General features: G+C 44.5%; 1 protein-coding gene across 9 annotated transcripts in view; it reads left to right on the top strand.

Moving 5' to 3' along the window:
• SEC24A (SEC24 homolog A, COPII coat complex component) overlaps nucleotides 1-19,219 on the top strand; it is a 916,567-nt gene that overhangs the window by 290,690 nt on the left and 606,658 nt on the right. For all 9 annotated transcript variants that reach the window (XM_056516618.1, XM_056516617.1, XM_056516616.1 and 6 more), the window contains 2 exons: nucleotides 12,571-12,734; nucleotides 14,825-15,009. In XM_056516618.1, the coding sequence (XP_056372593.1) occupies nucleotides 12,571-12,734; nucleotides 14,825-15,009 (349 nt within the window). The remainder of the gene's footprint in view (nucleotides 1-12,570; nucleotides 12,735-14,824; nucleotides 15,010-19,219) is intronic.

The following is a 19,219-nucleotide window of genomic DNA, read 5'->3' as shown; positions in this document are numbered from 1 at the left end:
TTTTTATAATGGGGTCTTTTATGGGGTATTTGTAATATGAAGACCCTTCAAATCCACTTCAAACCTGAACTGGTCCCTGAAAAAAAGCGAGTTTCAAAATTTTGTGAAAAATTGGAAAATTGCTGCTGAACTTTGAAGCCCTCTGGTGTCTTCCAAAAGTAAAAACACGTCAATTTTATGATGCAAACATAAAGTAGACATATTGTATATGTGAATAAAAAAAAAAATATTTGGAATATCCATTTTCCTTGCAAGCAGAGAGCTTCAAAGTTAGAAAAATGCAAAATTTTCAAATTTTTCATCAAATTTTGGGATTTTTCACCAAGAAAGGATGCAAGTTACCACAAAATTTTACCACTATGTTAAAGTAGAATATGTCACGAAAAAACAGCCTCAGAATCAGATTGATAACTAAAAGCATTCCAGAGTTATTAATGTTTAAAGTGACAGTGGTCAGAATTGCAAAGTCCTTAAGGTGAAAAAGGGCTCAGTCCTTAAGGGGTTAAGGGTGGGTATTTTTTATGGGTTTTTTCTACCTATTGTTATTGATTGTGATTAATAGAGATGTTAGTTACATAAATTTTTTTCTGGGCTAATTTTTGTAGGTATATAATTGAGTTTTGGATTAGCCGCTAGGCTTGTAGGTAATATAGTGACGTCATGATACTCCGACCCCATGGTCGTTACTCTGCACACTCGGAGCCTCCAGTGCTGTGCAGAGCTAGCAAAAGTAGGTGCTGAATGACAGAATGCGGGGGTCCCCAGTGGCGGCACCCCCGCCATCAGACATCCGATAGGGGATAATATGTATTATGGCTGGAGTACCCCTTTAAGGCCAAAATGGGCTTGGTCCTCAAGGGGTTAAGCTATAGAACACACTATAGAGGGACATTTGTCATTTTTGCCTTTTGGAAAATGTGTTTTAAGGTAATTTCTTCTTTTTTTTTTTTTTTTCCATGGGGGGGCTGTTTTGCTTATTAGCAACATTTATCATATTATCACAAAGGGGTTGATAAATTTGAGGCACATAAGCAAAAAGCCTCTTCTTCGACTTAGAAACATACATACATATACTTTTTTCTCCCACATTTATTAAATTTTTTTTACTTTTGTTTATACACAGATAATAATTAAAACATCTGTACTGCACTGTTTATGCCTATGCTGTTTAGGCTATGTGTTAGGCTTGGTTTCCACTATAGCCTATGAGATGGGATTGTTTCCACTTGTTTTTTATTTCCTCCCGCAAAAACAACAGAAAGACTGCTGCAGTTCTTTTTTCTTCATTTTGCCAGTTTTCTGATGTTTTCTGAAACTGCCATGAAGCAGACAAGTCGAGTGGGTGAAAAAAAATCCCTCTATAGGCGCTGCTTCTCCCAAATAGATGATTCGAGTCAGAAGATCGATTAAAAGATGAATTTTATTGAACCAATGACGCGTTTCGGGTATTAACCCTTCCTCAGATTGGTTACCTCAGATTACCCGCCTGAGGCCCGCACGTTGTGAATAAACAATCTTTCTGGATGGTGAGTGCAGGCTTTCATGTCTTTGTCCGCTTCAGAAATAGCAATGTGTATACATCGCTGGTGTACTGCAAGCCCTTGCTTTGCTTACCACCCTGACGCCTGGCCTAGTATAGCCTCCTCCTTAGTGATGACATAATCAGAGCCTGGAGCCAGGGTAATGAGTTTGGCTCTGTTCGTATTTTGCATAATGTGAAAAGACTCTTTACGCCAAAGGCTGTCTTAGTATAATGAAGGTTTTAGTTTAGCTTTAGCTGAAAGTTCTATCTATTTGAGAACGCATTGGTTCATGGGCACTCTAAATGTACCAACCCATTTTTAGTTTTTCTTTCCTTTTCCTTTATGGCGCACTTCTGGCCTAGACGGTAACAGGCTGTATGGTGGCGTGCTTCTGGCCTAGACGTTAACAGGCTGACATTAAGGCTGTGGAGGGCCAGTAACAGTTATCGTCGCTCATCTTGTTAACGTTAGGCTATTGATGCTACGTTGGTATCTGACTGAGAATAAAAATATGTGGAACCACATGTGTTTTTCAAATTTATATATTTATTTAAAAGACGTGTGTGGTTCTTTTTTTTCCTTCTTCATTTTCATCCAGATACCAACCAAGCAGCAACAGCCTGATGTTACCAGGGAGGGCAAGGACCATTGTTATAAATAACATCAGCCTGTCACCGCTTAGGCCCAGGACAGCCATTTTTGACCCTCAGTACCTGTTGGTATCTGCACTTTACAATACCCCTGTGGCAGTGAGTACTGGGTATTAATTGGGGGTTAGTGCCAGCGATTATTGTGGCAAACTGTAAACCCTGCTTATTATACATGGATCTGAAAGGAGAAGGAAAGTAAACACAAATAATGGGTTAGCACATTTAGGGTGCTCTCCCCTGGGGGGAAAAAAACTGTCGTTGGCAGTCTGGGAAAGTCTCTATATTAATACTAAATTGATTTGAGAGTCAAACTGGCACCAATATGCTGTTTGTAGAGTTTTTACAGTTTACCACTGCAACAACAATTTAAAGTCAATGGAATTCAGTTGCAACACCACTGCTAAAAGAACAGTTGTAGAGTTGCCAGCCCCCATCTAATTTTGATGGCCTATCCTCTTTTTTATTAGGGGACTTTTTATCCTAGATGTAGGTTTAGATAGTGTGCACAAGCTGCAGTTCAGGGGAAAATTTGGCAGGCATGTTTTTTCCGCCATAACCAGGAACAGATGCTAAAGACAAGAAAGGTAGAAGGAAATTAATCTTCTTCCATTTTTTTTCCCTCTGATTCAGTCCTTGAGTGAAGGAACCTTATGCCTAAACTGCAAGGTGTAACTGTAGCCTAAGGCCAAGGCTACACTTCGACTTTATGTAAAAAATAAATCAATCTTAGGGCATGTTCCCACTTGGCGTATATACAGCGTATTTCATGCTGCACAAAATCTGCAGTAATCTGCGATAAATACTCTGCGTATCCCTCGCTCACCATACACACAAGGCATTCCTGGAGCAGCCCTATGTGTGCAGTGAGTTTTGGAGCCGAAGCAGCGCGTCATATATCACAATTTTAGGGACAAGCCCCTCAGGACTGCCCTAAACTAGAGACTGCCTACAGTGTTGTTAAAACTTAGCTTTTATTTATTCTTGTATAAACGAGGAACTTAAAGTGCTTGTGGTATGTACAGTGAAGAAGTAAAGGGGGGGGGGGGTTTGGATTAAAAATCCGGCCAGCCCAAGTGCGTGCACTTAAGTGCAGATTTGCTTGTCATTTAGACCAAATAAGCAGTTTATGAGTGTACCGCTACTGGCAGCGCCACCGCGCCTCTCAGTCGCAGCGGAACACTGGAACACTGCTGAAAAGTACCGATATTTGTAGTGCCGCTGGGAATGCTGATATTAAAATAGTGCCTCGTAAACTAACGTTTCGCCTGTGGAACGGGCTTTCTCAAAGTAGTGAGGTCCTCACTACTTTGAGAAAGCCCGGTCCACGGGCAAAACGTTAGTTTAGGAGGCATTATTTTAATATCAGCATTCCCAGCGGCACTACAAATATCGGTACTTTTCAGCAGTGTTCCAGTGTTCCGCTGCGACTGAGAGGCGCGGTGGCGCTGCCAGTAGCGGTACACTCATAAACTGCTTATTTGGTCTAAATGACAAGCAAATCTGCACTTAAGTGCACGCACTTGGGCTGGCCGGATTTTTAATCCAAACCCCCCCCCCCCTTACTTCTTCACTGTACATACCACAAGCACTGTAAGTTCCTCGTTTATACAAGAATAAATAAAAGCGAAGTTTTAACAAGACTGTAGGCAGTCTCTAGTTTAGGGCAGTCCTGAGGGGCTTGTCCCTAAAATTGTGATATATATTATTTGCCCTGAGACTCCTAGGGGATCAATTTGGTGTTGTTAGAAGCAGCGTGTCAGTCACGCCGGCAAACGGCCCCACCTCCAAAACTCACTGCACACATAGGGTTGCCACCGGAAAGCCTTCTGTGTATGGTGAGCAAGGAATATGCAACATATTTCCTGCTGCTGCTACAGATTTTGCGCAGCGTGAAATGCTCTATGTATACGCTAAGTGGGAATGTGCCCTTATTGGGGTCTCGGTCTAATGCATAACACAGCCGACTGTTTTCAGTGCTCGACCATCACCCGTGGCCGCAAACAGGCTAGAGATTGATTGACAGGCGATTCATGGGAAAGCCCCTTTAAAATCAATCTTGTACTTCTATAAGTACTTCTGTACCACAAGCCACACCAGAGAGGCAGCGGGAGATTAGGGAGGTAAACAAGTGGCTCAGAAGCTGGTGTAGGAAGGAGGGGATTGGGTACATGGAGAACTGGGCCGACTTCTCTGTCTGTTATCTGCTCTACCATAGGGACGGGCTGCACCTCAATGCAGCTGTGCTTGGGGAGAAGATGGCTAGAAGGGTGGAGGAGTGTTTAAACTAGGGACTGGGGGGGGGAGGGAACCTACAACATAGAGGGGGAAGATAGTGTAGATAGAGGGAGGGGACTTAATAATGTACCTGGGGGTGGAGCGGAGGGAGGGGTTAGAATAGTTAATAGGGATAGGCATCATAGGGAAAAAAAAAACATACACCATTGAAGTGCATGTTGACTAATGCCAGAAGTCTGTCCAATAAAACTGACCAACTGGAGTTGAACATTTCTGAGGAGGATTATGACATAGTAGGCATAACAGAGACTTGGTTGGATTAAAGCTGTGACTGGGCGGTCAACATACAGGGTTATAGTCTATTCAGGAATGATCGGACAAAACGGAAAGGGGGAGGAGTCTGTCTTTATGTAAAGTCCAATTTGAAGGCCGCACTGCTGGAGGATATTTGGGAGGGAAACGATAATGTGGAGTCATTATGGGTAGAAATATGGAGTTAAAAATAAAAAAATTCTGATAGGGGTTTGCTATAAGCCACCAAACATAATGGAAGAGCCAGAAGATCAATTACTGAGGCAAATAAACAAGGCAGCAAATCAAAATGATGTGATAATAATGGGGGACTTTAACTATCCTGATATAAACTGGGGGACTGAGACCTGTGAATCGCATAAAGGAAACAGGTTTCTGACTATAGCTAAAGACAATTATCTGTCCCAAATGGTGCAGGGCCCTACCAGAGGGAGTGCCCTACTAGACTTAATATTAACCAACGTACCTGACAGAGTAATTAATTTGCATGTATATGGACACGTAGGAAATAGTGATCATAATATAATACATTATAACTTGTTCTTCAATAAGGGAATATCTCGAGGGGCCACAAAAACAATGAACTTTAGGAACTTTAGAGAAGCCATTAACAATATAAAATGGGATAATGTCCTCAAAAAGGACAATACTGACACTAAATGGGAGACTTTTAAAAATATCTTAAATTTCCACTGTAACATGTATATACCTTATGGGAATAAAAGAGTCAAAAATAAAAGAAAATCAATATGGATGAATAAAAATGTTAAGGGGGCAATATATGACAAAAATAAAGCATTTAAACTACTAAAACAGGACAGCAGTGAAGAAGCATTAAAAAGCAATAGAGAAAAATTTAAAATATGTAAAAAAAAATAAAAAAAATGATAAAAGCCGCAAAAAGACAGAAATACTCATTGCCAAAGAGAGTAAAACTAACCCCAAAATGTTCTTTAACTAAATAGCAAAAGGGTCAAAAATGAAACTGTAGGCCCTTTAAAAAATGATGAGGAAGAAATTATAAACGAGAATCAGGAAAAAGCTAATACCGTATTTATCGGCGTATAACACGCAGTTTTTAGGCTAAAATTTTTAGCCTAAAGTCTATGTGCGTGTTATACGCCGATACACCCCCAAGAAAGGCAGGGGGAGAGAGGCCGTCGCTGCCCGCTTCTCTCCCCCTGCCTTTCCTGGGGTCTAGAGCCCTGCTGCCGGCCCTTCTCGCCCCCTGGCTATCGGCGCCGCTGCCCGTTCTGTCCCCCTGACTATCGGTGCTGGCGCCCCATTGCCGGCGCCGATAGCCAGGGGGAGAGAAGCGGCGCCGACAGTCAGGGGGAGAGAAGGGGCAGCGGCACCCATTGCCGGCACCGCTGCCCCGTTGCCTCCCCCCATCCCCGGTGGCATAATTACCTGTTGCCGGGGTCGGATCCGCGCTGCTGCAGGCCTCCGGCGTGCGTCCCCAGCGTCGTTGCTATGCGCTGCACGGCGCGGCGCATGACGTCAGTGCGCTGCACCGTGCATAGCAATGATGCAGGGGACGCACGCCGGAGGCCTGCAGCAGCGCGGACCCGTCCCCGGCAACAGGTAATTATGCCACCGGGGATGGGGGGAGGCAACGGGGCAGCGGCGCCGGCAATGGGTGCCGCTGCCCCTTCTCTCCCCCTGGCTGTCGGTGCCGGCAATGGGGCACCGGCACGATAGTCAGGGGGACAGAACGAGCAGCGGCGCCAATAGTCAGGGGGAGAGAAGGGCCGGCAGCAGGGCTCTAGACCCCAGGAAAGGCAGGGGGAGAGAAGCGGGCAGCGACGGCCTCTCTCCCCCTGCCTTTCCTGGGGGTGTATCTGGGTATACACGCGCACACACGCACCCTCATTTTACCATGGATATTTGGGTAAAAAACTTTTTTTACCCAAATATCCTTGGTAAAATGAGGGTGCGTGTTATAGGCCGGTGCGTGGTATACCCCGATAAATATGGTATATTAAATGGGCACTGTCACCAACTTTATTTTTTGATATGTTGTAGTACTTATGTACCACAACATATCTCTAATATACTTTTTTTTTTTTTTTTTTTTTCATTAAAAAGGTTTAATTTACATTTAAAAACCAGCCACTGAAAAAGGACTGATTTTGGAGTGGCAATCAGTCCTTTTTCAGTTAGGCTGCACTTGCTCCCTGCCTGTCAATCAGACAGGCAGGAGCGAGCGCATTGGCTCCCCGGCCACTGGCTGGGAGGCCACTCCTCCCGCACATCGCCGCCTCGTTGCCGCCGCTGTCCCATCACGCCCGCTGCCGGACTCTGCAGTAACTGCAAGTGTAATGAGGGAACGGGGTATGCGGGGCGGGGTTGGGGGGGGGGGGAGGAGTGAATGGGCTAGTGCCGTAGCGGGGCGGGGTTGGGGGGGGGGGTTGTAAAGGGCTAGCAAAAAAAAAAATGGTGGGAGCCTTTAAACAAATTCTTCTCAACTGTATTCACTGAGGAAAATTAAATGACAGGTGAAGTACAGTGCCGCCTACAAAAAATCAAAATAGACAAATCACCAGGTCCAGATGTCATTCACCCCGTGTTCTAAAGGAATTAAGTAATGTAATAGACAAACCACTATTTTTAATTTTCAGGGACTTTATAGTGACAGGGACTGTTCCCCAACACTGGCGCATGGCAAATGTGGCGCCAATATTTAAGAAGGGGTCAAAAGGGGACCCTGGGAACTATAGACCTGTTAGTTTAACCTCGATTGTATGTAAATTGTTTGAGGGTTTCCTAAGAGATGCTATTTTGGAATATCTTGATACAAATAAATGTATGACTCCATATCAGCATGGCTTTATGAGGGATCGGTCCTGTCAAACTAACCTGATCAGCTTTTACGAGGAGGTGAGCTCCAGACTGGACCAGGGGCAATCGCTGGATGTCCTATCTGGATTTTTCCAAAGCATTTCATACGGTTCCACATAAAAGGTTGGTGCATAAAAGGAGAAGGTTTGGGCTGGGGGACAATGTGTGCAAGTGGGTAGGTAACTGGCTCAATGATAGGAAACAGACGGTGGTTATTAATGGTACTTATTCTGATTGGGTGACTTTTACTAGTGGGGTACCACAGGGGTCCGTCTTGGGTCTTGTTCTATTTAATATATTAATTAATGACCTTGCTGAGGGGTTGAATAGTAAAGTAGCAATCTTTGCAGATGACACTAAACTCTGTAAAGCGGTAAACACTATAGAGGACAGTGCACTGTTAAAAATGGATCTGGATAGGTTGGAGGTTTGGGCTGGGAAGTGGCAGATGAGGTTCAACACTGATAAATGTAAGGTAATGCACATGGGGAAGAAAAATCTGGGCTGGGATTATGTATTAAAGGGGTTATCCAGCATAAGGTGATTTTAGTACATACCTGGCAGACAGTAATGGACATGCTTAGGAAGGATCTGCGCTTGTCTTCGGCTAAATGGCTATGCTGTGAGATTACCAGAACACTGTGGCTAGCTTTCTCTGAACTTGTATTTCCTGTTTTCAGTTTTCTTGTTTGCCTTCAAATCCCATGATACCATTTTCCTCCTTCCCACACATCAGCTACCGCACCCATTGAAACATAAATGAGCTGTAGACCTGTGGTTTTCAATCAGAGTGCCTCCAACTGTTGCATTACTTACAGAATGCTCTCTCCACCCATTGAAGCAGACAGGCTCCCTGTCATCAGCTGACTAGTGAGTCAGGTCTCGACCGCATTGCAAGCTGGGAAAAATCCGACACAGCAGTCATTTTGTATGCTGTTAAAAATAAATATTGGGATGAAAATCACATAAGAATTGTGAGAAAACCGTCACACACAGGTAAAGACACCATATTATGGACTACACTAACTTTACAGCCCCTGTAGCATAGCCAAATAAAAAAAAAATTCCCCGAATACCCCTTTAAATGGGAGAACACTTGGGACAACTGACATGGAACAACAACAAAAAACATGGTCTCAAATGGCTGGAGTGCTCAACCCCAAATGCGGTTGTGCATTTATACTGGGGGAGCAGATCCTGCCCTTGTAGTCCGTTGCTAGGGGTGATCCCAGCATAAAAATGCATACAATGGAGGATGCCTGCAGCGGACTATAAGTGCCACAATAGAATCCTACACCAGATAGACGGTGTGGATGTGTAACAATTAGAACAATACAATACAGGAATTTAGGTGCACTACTGTGGTAGATGTATACAGTGACATTGGCTATCCCTCCACACTGATGTTAAAATTGAGACATTCGCCAGTATATCCTTATATGAAGGACATACCAGAGCCCGCACACAAACGCCAAGGTTTCTCAAATGGCACAGGACCTAGTGCTAAACCTACCTGTGCGTGATAAGCGAAACGGGCCAGTGGGCAATTACGGTAGCATTAGGTCTGCTCAAAGAGTCCTCCCAGGTACCCTCCAGCATGGCTAAACACACATACAATGGGAGGAGGGAGGCAAACTGCAAGCCCCACCTGAGTTGGCTAATATAGGTGCATGACCTCACAGGTGCTACCATAATGCTGCCTAGAAAATTTTCAAGGCGCATTACATATGGAGTTTACACACCTCCAAGTATAAAATTTTAACAACAACAAAAAACGTGGTCTCAAATGGCTGGAGGTGCTCAACCCTAAATGCGGTTGTGCATTTATACTGGGAAAGCAGATCCTGCCCTTGTAGTCTGTTGCTAGGGGCGATCCCCAGCATAAAAATGCATACAATGGAGGATGCCTGCAGCGGACTACAAGTGCCACAATAGAATCCTACACCAGATAGACGGTGTGGATGTGTTACAATTAGAACAATACAATACAGGAATTTAGGTTTACTACTGTGGTACACTACTAGACTGACATGGAAAATGACTTAGGAGTCTTAGTTAACAGTAAATTTAGCTGTAGTGACCAGTATCGGGCAGCTGCTGCCAAGGTTAATAAAATCATGGGGTGCATCAATAGGGGCATAGGTGCCCACGACAAGGAAATAATTCTACCGCTGTACAAATCACTAGTCAGACCACTCATAGAATACGGTGTTCAGTACTGGGCACCAGTGTACTAGAAAGATATAGTGGAGCTGGAGAGGGTTCAAAGACGGGCAACCAGAGTAACACGGGGAATGGGAGGACTACAGTACCCAGAAAGATTATCAGAATTAGGGTTATTTAGTTTAGAAAAAAGAAGGCTTAGGGGAGACCTAATAACTATGTATAAATATATCAGGGGACAGTTCAGAGATCTTTCCCATGAGCTATTTATACCCAGGACAGTATCTATACTAAGGGGGCATCCTCTCTGTTTAGAGGAAAGAAGGTTTCTATACCAGCACAGACGGGGGTTCTTTACTGTAAGAGCAGTGAGACTGTGGAATTCTGTCTCAGAGGAGGTGGTCATGGGGAACTCTGTAAGGCTGGAACTCTACTGAGGTTTTTTTTTTTTTTTTTTTAAATGCCATTAAAAACGCCAATTTTCCCGCACAGCGTTTTTTCAGTGAAAAAATGCAGCGGCCAGATGTTAGCTGCAAGTCAATAGTAAACTGCAAAATGCCAGATTCACTTGGCGTTTTTCAGCTTGGCGTGTTTTTAATCCTTTTGGCATTTTTCAGCAATTTCGGGCTCAGAGGCTGGATTTTCAAAACGCCTGACAAAACCTAGTTTGGCGTTTTTTGCCCTGAAATCGTGGCGTTTTCCTCCCATAGAAGTCTATGGAAGAGCAAAAACGCCAAGAAAAACGCCATGTTGGTTTTCAATTTTGTGTTTTTGCAGGCGGTTTTTATTCTTTTTTGGACTTTAGCGATCCCAAAAAATTAGGGAGATACCTTTTTTTATTAAGATTTCGTAGGGTACCATAAAAAAAATAATAATAAAAAAGATACAGTAGTGATGGAAAAAATTTATCTAACAAAATGTATCTTTTTTTTATTACGAAATGTTTATAAATTTTTAAACAGGGATCAATTTATGTGAGCGGGTAAAGCACTAAAAATGTAGCCGACAATAATAAAAATGTAGTGTGTGTGTTTTTTAAATTTTTTAGGTAGTACTACTACTCCCAGCATGGAACACACTGTTCAATGATGGGAGTAGTAGTACCTGTACTAATTGATCGCCCGTTGCAATCCTTCTGTATAATGTATAGATATGAGCGGCTGCTCTGCACTGTCGTATATATACACATATTCATATTTCCCGCAGAGAGCTGTGATTGGCCAGATGGTTCTAGCCAATCACAGCTCTCTGTGAGAAATCGGAATGTTTATATATACGGCGTGCAGGGGACCATAGGAAAGCGCCGGCCGCTGCATCTTTACATTATACCGGAGGATCACAGCTGGTGTCAGGAGTGATACCCGCAGTGATCTTTCCTTAATTACAAGTACTACTACTCTCAACATGGAGCACACTCTGCTCCATGCTGGGAGCTGTAGTACCTGCATTAATAGACAGATCACAGCAGGTGTCAAACGTTACACTAACTGCGATCGGTCTATTAATGCAGGTACTACAGTTCCCAGCATGGAGCAGAGTGTGCTCCATGTTGGGAGTAGTAGTATCTGCATACATCACAGTGGATGTCACTACTGACACCCGCTGTGATTGTCCTGTCTACAGCAGAGATGCAGAGCGGCTGTATACATCTCTCACATTCCTGCTCTGCACTGTACTCCGGGCCGGCCACTCATTCATTGATAATTTCCTCAGAGCTGTGATTGTCTGTAACCATCCGGCCAATCACAGCTCTGGGCGGAAAATATGAATAGAACATCACTCAGAGTACAGAACAGAGGTGCGAGCGCTGTATAGAGCCGCTCCGCTTCTCTGCTATATAATGGACGATCGCATCGGGTGTCAGACAGACACCCGGGGCGATATGTCTATAGTACAGGTACTACTACTCACAGCATGGAACAGTGTGTTCCATGCTGGGAGTAGTAGTACTACATAAAAAATGTGAAAAAAGGAGAAAAAAAAGTTAAACTCACACACACGCTTTACTAAAAAAATTATTAAAACTTTATTATAAAAAATAAACATTTTGTTAAATAAATTTTTACTTCCCCAAGCAAAAAGGGCCAAAAAAGGCAAATTCCACACAAGGATAAAAACGCCAGAAAAAACGCCAAAGCGCAGAGAAAAACTATGGCAGTTTTTCTGGCGTCTTTTTTGGCGTTTTTATGCAACAAAAATCGCAGGGCAAAAATCTCTGTGGAGTCCTAGCCTAATAGAGTTCAAAAAGGGGCTGGATGCATTTTTGGAGAGTAATAACATTGCTTGTTATGTATACTAGATTTATAGGGACAGCATGTTGATCCAGGGATTTATTCTGACTGTCATATTTGGAGTCGGGAAGGAATTTTTACCTCTAGTATGATTTTTTTTTTTTTTTTTTGCCTTCCTCTGGATCAACTCAACTCAATAGGAACTTATTAAGGTTATAGGTGTAACTTGATGGACTATGGTCTTTTTTCAACCTTATGAACTATGTTACTATGTTACAAAAGGTCACAATACAGCCCTGGCCTAAAGCTGAATTGTTTCCCTCCCCTGTCTGTCATAAATTATCAAAATTGGAAACAGATTCAAATACTATGATCCTTTATTGTGCAGTACCTTTTATACATACAGAATGATGACAGAACATGGCAGTATGTGCAAGAGATAGGACACTTGAGCTATATGTACCATAGGCTGAGAACTTAAACATTAGTAGACTTCAGTATGCACATTCTGTTGTCATCCTTGTTGGTTTCCTCTTGGACATGTAGGAAGAATAGTTGATTTGATTTTGTTGGAAGTATGTTTGTTAAATAATAAATTGTTTTTTCATACCATAGGGATGGTTCAACCTGTCCAGCCTACTCCACTACAGAATCCTAAAATATCGAGGAATGCATACCCACCATTACCAACTGTTTACCAGAATGTTTTTCCAGCAAGTGGCCCAGGATTAACTCCCACCAGCCAGCAGTATCCTAACAGACAGCAACCTCTTTCACAGGTAGAATGTATTCCTAACAGGCTGTAATCATAAAGTTTAGGCTCTGTTTACAAATCATTCTTTCTTAACATTTGATTAAAAACATATAAACATTTCCATAAGTCTCCTTGTACCCAGCATATGCCCTTTTAGCATACACATGGCTGATATGTACTGCTTTCAAACAATGCTTTTCAGCTCAGAGGAACACAGTAAAATTGTAATATGGGACTGTCTCCACATAGTAACCAGTGCCAATGCATCAAAATAAAATCAATTTTAGTTTATCATTATCCTTCTAAGTATAGGTGTAAAGCCACCTAAAGCCAGAGATTGTGCAGTGCATCATATATACTACCTATTAAAGAAAAAAACTGTGAGAAAAAAATTGCTCTTTGAGATCTTCATGAGTGGTATAGTGCGACATAAATCCTCTAAAATTGGTGATGCTCCTTCTCCCATAGTGTATGTGTGTTTGTGTTAGTACCGTATATACTCGAGTATAAGCCGACCCGAATATAAGCCGAGGCCCCTAATTTCACCCCAAAAACCCAGGAAAAGTTATTGACTTGACTATAAGCCTAGGGTGGGAAAAACATCATCCCCCTGTCATCATCCAGACCTCCGTCATTAACACCCTCATCAGCATCACCCTGTCATCATCCCCCCTTCGTCATCATCCCCCATTCGTCATCATCACCTGTCATCATCCCCCCCTTCATCATCCCCCCCCTTCATCATTACCCTGTCATCATCCCCCCCTTCATCTTTACCCTGTCATCATCCCCCCTTCATCATTACCCTGTTATCATCACACACCACCCCCTTCATCATCACCGCTTGTCAATGTCTGATTTAACAGTGGTCTTCAACCTGTGGACCTCCAGATGTTTCAAAACTACAACTCCCAGCATGCCCGCACAGCCATCGGCTGTCCGGGCATGCTGGGAGTTGTAGTTTTGAAACATCTGGAGGTCCGCAGGTTGAAGACCACTGCCCGGGCCTTTGTCATCATCCAGTCCCCCATCTCCCCTTTAGTTTTGTACTCCCCTCCGCTCGGTGGGACGTTCGGGTGAGCTGGTCCGGGCCATCCGTGCTGCAGGACCATCCGGTGGGGAGGGATAGTCGTTCTGGGCTGTCCATCTTCACCGGGGGGGGGCCTCTTCTTCGCGCCCGGCCCCGGAATAATAACGTTGTGGTTTATTTTCAAGCTTGAAAATGGCTGGGTGAGCCAGCTGAAACGTTGCCTAACACATATTTTTTTAAATAAACCACCTTTCTTTTTTTCACTTGGTGTGCCACTGTTTATTTTTGCTTTTTATATATATATATATATATATATATATATATATATATATATATATATATTCATTGCTGAGAGTGTGTATTTAATGCTTTTTCTTGCAGCCCTGTTCTGATTCCTTGAACTGATTTATTTTGGCTTCTTAGATTTTAGCTTTAAAGGACATCTGTTGTGCAAGACTTTGAAATATTCCTGTGCCTGAGCTGCAAAAATAAACAAAATTTTAACTCCCGTTCCTACTTTCCCCCGTCCGTCCGGTACCGGCCTCACGGTCCAGTGGTGCGAACCACAATCAGCTTCCTGGGGACGGAGACGTCACAGAGCCGTCGGTGTATCACCTGCCGCAGCAATGTCCCTCCTTGGTCGGTGATAGGCTGGGCGCACTATCATGTAAGGAGCCAGCCAGAGCTATCACCGGCCGAGGCAGGACATCGCTGTGGCCGGTGATACGCTGACTGCTCTGCGACGTCTCCGTCCCCAGGAAGCTGAATGAGGTTCGCACCGCTGGACTGTGAGGCCGGTACCCGACCGAAGTAGGAATGTAGGATGGTGAGTTAGTTTTTTTTGTTTATTTTTGCAGCCTGGGCACAGGAATATGTAAAAGTCTTGCACTACAGATGTCCTGTGAAGCAGGTTGTTCAGACTAACTGCCATTGTTAACGGTTTTCTGTGCTTTCTTTAAAATCAGCAAAAATTTGTTTAAAAAAAAAAAAAGGTACGATATGTCACCTTTGATGATCCACATCTGTGGCTTTTGTTTCCAGGGTATTCCTTTTCTAAAGTAGTTTATTTTTTTCTCTATTTTTAGCCTAACGTTGGGGTGAACAATTTGGTGTCGTCAGTAGGAGGATTGAGTATTCATCAAGCACAGCAGCTGGATGAACTTCGAACTGTGAATCTTCTTCAAGAGAGGAACATACTACCACCAACATCCCTTAAGGCTCCGACACCTTGTCTGCAGGAAGAAATTCAGCGGCTTAATTGTAGCCCCGAGTATGTTTATAATCTTACTTTTCTTCAGTTTAGTCATGATTTAGTTACTAAAGAGGACTTGCCACCTCTCTTGACATTTCTGCGTAGGTTAATGCGTGTTTTTAAATTTTTTACAAAATAAACAATTCTTAAACATCTTTTATTAGAACAATGTCAGAGACTAAAGTTGATGTGCCGCACTCCCGGTCATATTCAGGCTTCTTTATTCACAATGAATCAGCAGGTACGTAGATCAGTATTGCAGGGAGCACCTCCATGGGATGGTTGTTATCCGTTTCGTGTGTCAAGCACACTTCGTCTCAAGACACTCAGGATTCAATACTCAGGACACATGAAACAGATACCATCCGTTAGAGCTGGGCGGTATGACCAAAAATGTGTATCAGAGTATTTTTGTAAGTTATGGCGGTTCCATGGTATTTAACGGTATTCCCAATCCCCCCCCCCCATTCATGTAACCCACAGGCGCTGCTTCTCTAAATCCCACCCCCTGGTTTATCAGCCCAGCGCTGCGCTGTCCCCCACATCGGGGAACTAATCATATGTCACCTGCAAACACTGCTCTCCTCGTTCTTGTCGAGTTGCGTGCCGCTGGCGCTGGAAATCTGTACTGTACTACATATTCCTTGGGCCTGGGCTGCAAAAATAAACAAAATAAAGTTTAACTCACCTTCCCACATTCCCCTGTTGCTCCGGTAACGACCTCACACTGGGGATGGGAAGGTTACAGATCCATCAGCCTATCACTGGCCGCAGTAATGTCCCGCCACGGCCGGTGATAAGCTGTGCGCACTCTCAAGTAAGGAGCTGCCCGGGCACAAGGAATATGTAGTACAGTACAGATTTCCAGTGCCGGCGGCCCGCAACTCGCAGGAGGACGAGGAGAGCAGCGCTTGCAGGTGACATATGATTAGTTTCCCGATGTGGGGGACAGCGCAGTGCTTGATCATTCATCGGGGGGGGGGTCGAGAGAAGCAGAACAGTGCCCGTGGGTCACATATGATTAGTTCCTCGATGTGGGGACAGCGCGCTGCAGCTGAGGGGGGTGGGGGGGGGGGGGGAGAGGGTCCCAACCGGTATTGCGGTATGGGAAAAAATTATATTGTGCAGGAAAAAAAATTTGCTATTCGGTATGAACGTGTATACCGCCCATGGTGGCGCTCCCATCCGTCCCATGGTGGCGTTCTCTGCAATACTGACCTATGTAGCTGCTTAATCGATGGGAATAAAAGTCTAAATATGACCGGTGAGTGCGGCACGTCATCTTCATTCTCTGACTTTGTGACATTGCATATGCTCTATCCCGTAATACCGAGCACCACCAGCGATCAACTGTATAATCATGTTCACCATGTTGTGTATTCCGTTTAAAGGGACAGTGTATCCATTCCCGAAGTGAAAGGTATTTGTCTTTCTCCGTGCATCTTTTATTAGAACTCTGCATTTTGCTTATCCTCTGTTACTTCTAAATATTTATGACTAAATTGACATTGAGGATGTTTGTTTTCACAGTCTGCTGCTTTTTGTTAAGCAAAACAGAGGAATTTCACAATGTAGACTATTGAGACGATGCTCCAGAATTGTTAGGCCTTGTTCACATGTTAAGATGTATGAGTAGAAGAAAAACCCGGTTCCAAGGCGCGATCCACAAAGTCAGTCATATGGTGGTGATAAATAAAGTATTTATTTAGCCAGGGTGCAACGCGTTTCGGGGCATGGGATCCCCTTCGTCAGGCGATAGGCATAACATCATGTACAACAGACTGGTTCATTTTAAATAGACCTATTTGGCGCCAAACAGATGTGGCTCCGCCCAGTGGGCGGGACCTCGGTGGGCGGACCTACAGCGCCAAAAGCCAATAGCAATAAAATAGTAATAAATACAAACATTAAAAGTCATTACCGCATAAAACATATATACTTATACAAACAGTTAGTGTGAAATTTAAAAGAAGGAAAAGACGCACGCCGCCGAACCTACGGCGCATGCGCTAGGATCCAAGGATAACAGATAGATGACGGCCGGAGTGTAAGAAGCGTACAGCGCATGTGCCCGCCCGCCCGCACCGGGTAGATATCAGAGCGCATCATGTAAACAGACCCACGTGCGGGCGAGGCGCGCACGCGCAGACTCCCCGGCTAGTTCACACTCAATTCAAGAGGTAAAAACGGAACCGCGCACATGCGCAGACCTCCCGCAATGTATAAAAACATTGTACCAAGTTCAAATAGTATGTGCTGGGCGGAGCAGGCTTTACAGAACAGAAACTATATTTCTAGAAGTATACTTTCAGGCATCTATCATGGTTATTAACCCCTTCCTGCAGAATGGCATATATAAACACCGGGTTGTGCAGTGCGTTCGCGCATCCCGGCGTTTATATATGCCATTCAGTTAACCCGGCGATGCGCAGCATCGCACGGGTTAACTGGCAGAAGTCCCGCTGTTTCCAGCAGGGGACAACTTCTGCTTCACCCCCCAGGACCATCCATTGATGGTCCTGGTCAGCAATCACTGTGATTGGTCTCTGTGGACCAATCACAGTGATCTGGGGTGAAAGTTTAGATCCCCCGCACTGCCCGCCTCTGGAAGTCGGGCAGAACGGGGTACGATGGCTGCAGGGGCTCGCAGGGACCTGCGGCATAGGGGGGGAACACCAGGGGACCAGCGGCGGGACCGAGGAGCAGCGGCAGGACCGGCCACGTGGACGAGCAACGACAGGACCGGCAGGTAAGTATGTAGTCCTCAGAGGCAGCAGTGAAGATCTTCACTGCTGCTTCTAGAAGTCTGAAAACTACAACTCCCAGCATGCCTAGACAGCCTTTGGCTGTCTGGGCATGCTGGGAGTTGTAGTTTTGCAACATCTGGAGGGCCCCAGTTTGGAGACCATTGTATAATGGTCTCCAATCTGTGCTCTTCCAGCTGTTGCAAAACTACAACTCCCAGCATGCACTGACTGTCCAGGCATGCTGGGAGTTTTAGTTCAGCAACATCTGGCCCTTCAGATGTTGCCGAACTACAACTCCCAGCATGCCCGTCAGCTGTCTGGGCATGCTGGGAGTTGTAGTTTTGCAACAACTGGAGACACACTGGTTGGGAAACATTGTTTCTAACTCTGTTTCCTAACCTGTGTGCCTCCAGCTGTTGCAAAACTATAACTCCCAGCATGCACTAACAGACCATGCATGCTGGGAGTTGTGGTTTTGCAACAGCTGGTGCACCCCCCCCCCCCCCCCTGTGAATGTACAGGGTACATTCACATGGGCGAGGCTTTTACAGTTGGTTTCTCGCATCTTGAGATGCAGCAAATTTTGCGCTGGGAAACTCGCTGTAATCCCCCACCCATGTGACTGTACCCTAAAAACACTACACTACACTAACACAAAATAAAATAAAAAGTTAAAAACACTACATATACACATACCCCTACACAGCCCCCCTCCCCCAATAAGAACGTCCGGTACACCACTGTTTCCAAAGCAGAGCCTCCAGCTGTTGAAAAACAACAACTCCCAGTATTGCCGGACAGCTGTTGACTGTCCACGCATGCTGGGAGTTTTGCAACAGCTGGAGGCACCCTGTTTGGGAATCACTGGCGTAGAATACCCCTATGTCCACCCCTATGCAAATCCCTAATTTAGGCCTCAAATGCGCACGGCGCTCTCACTTTAGAGCCCTGTCGTATTTCAGGGCAACAGTTTAGGGCCACATATGGGGTATCGCTGTACTCGGGAGAAATTGCGTTACAAGGTTTGGGGGGCTTTTTCTTCTTTAACCCTTCATGAAAAGGAAAAGTTGGGGTCTACACCAGAATGTTAGTGTAAAAAAATTTAATTTTTTACACTAACATGCTGATGTTGCCCTATACTTTACATTTTCACAAGAGGTAAAAGGGAAAAAAGCCCCCCAAAATTTGTAACGCAATTTCTCCCGACTACAGAGATACCCCATATGTGAGCGCAAAGTGCTCTGGGGGCGCACAACAAGGCCCAGAAGGGAGAGCGCACCATGTACATTTGAGGTGATTTGCACAGTGGTGGCTGATTGTTACAGCGGTTTTGACAAACGCAAAAAAAAAACCCACATGTGACCCCATTTCGGAAACGACACCCCTCACAGAATGTAATGAGGGGTGCAGTGAGAATTTACCCCCCCACAGGTGTCTGACGGATCTCTGGAACAGTGGTCCGTGAAAATGAAAACTTGTAC

This window comes from Hyla sarda, chromosome 4, assembly GCF_029499605.1.
Source record: "Hyla sarda isolate aHylSar1 chromosome 4, aHylSar1.hap1, whole genome shotgun sequence".
Lineage (NCBI taxonomy): Eukaryota > Metazoa > Chordata > Amphibia > Anura > Hylidae > Hyla > Hyla sarda.
Note: the sequence above shows the minus strand (reverse complement) of the source record. Positions and strands in the feature narration are given on the sequence as shown.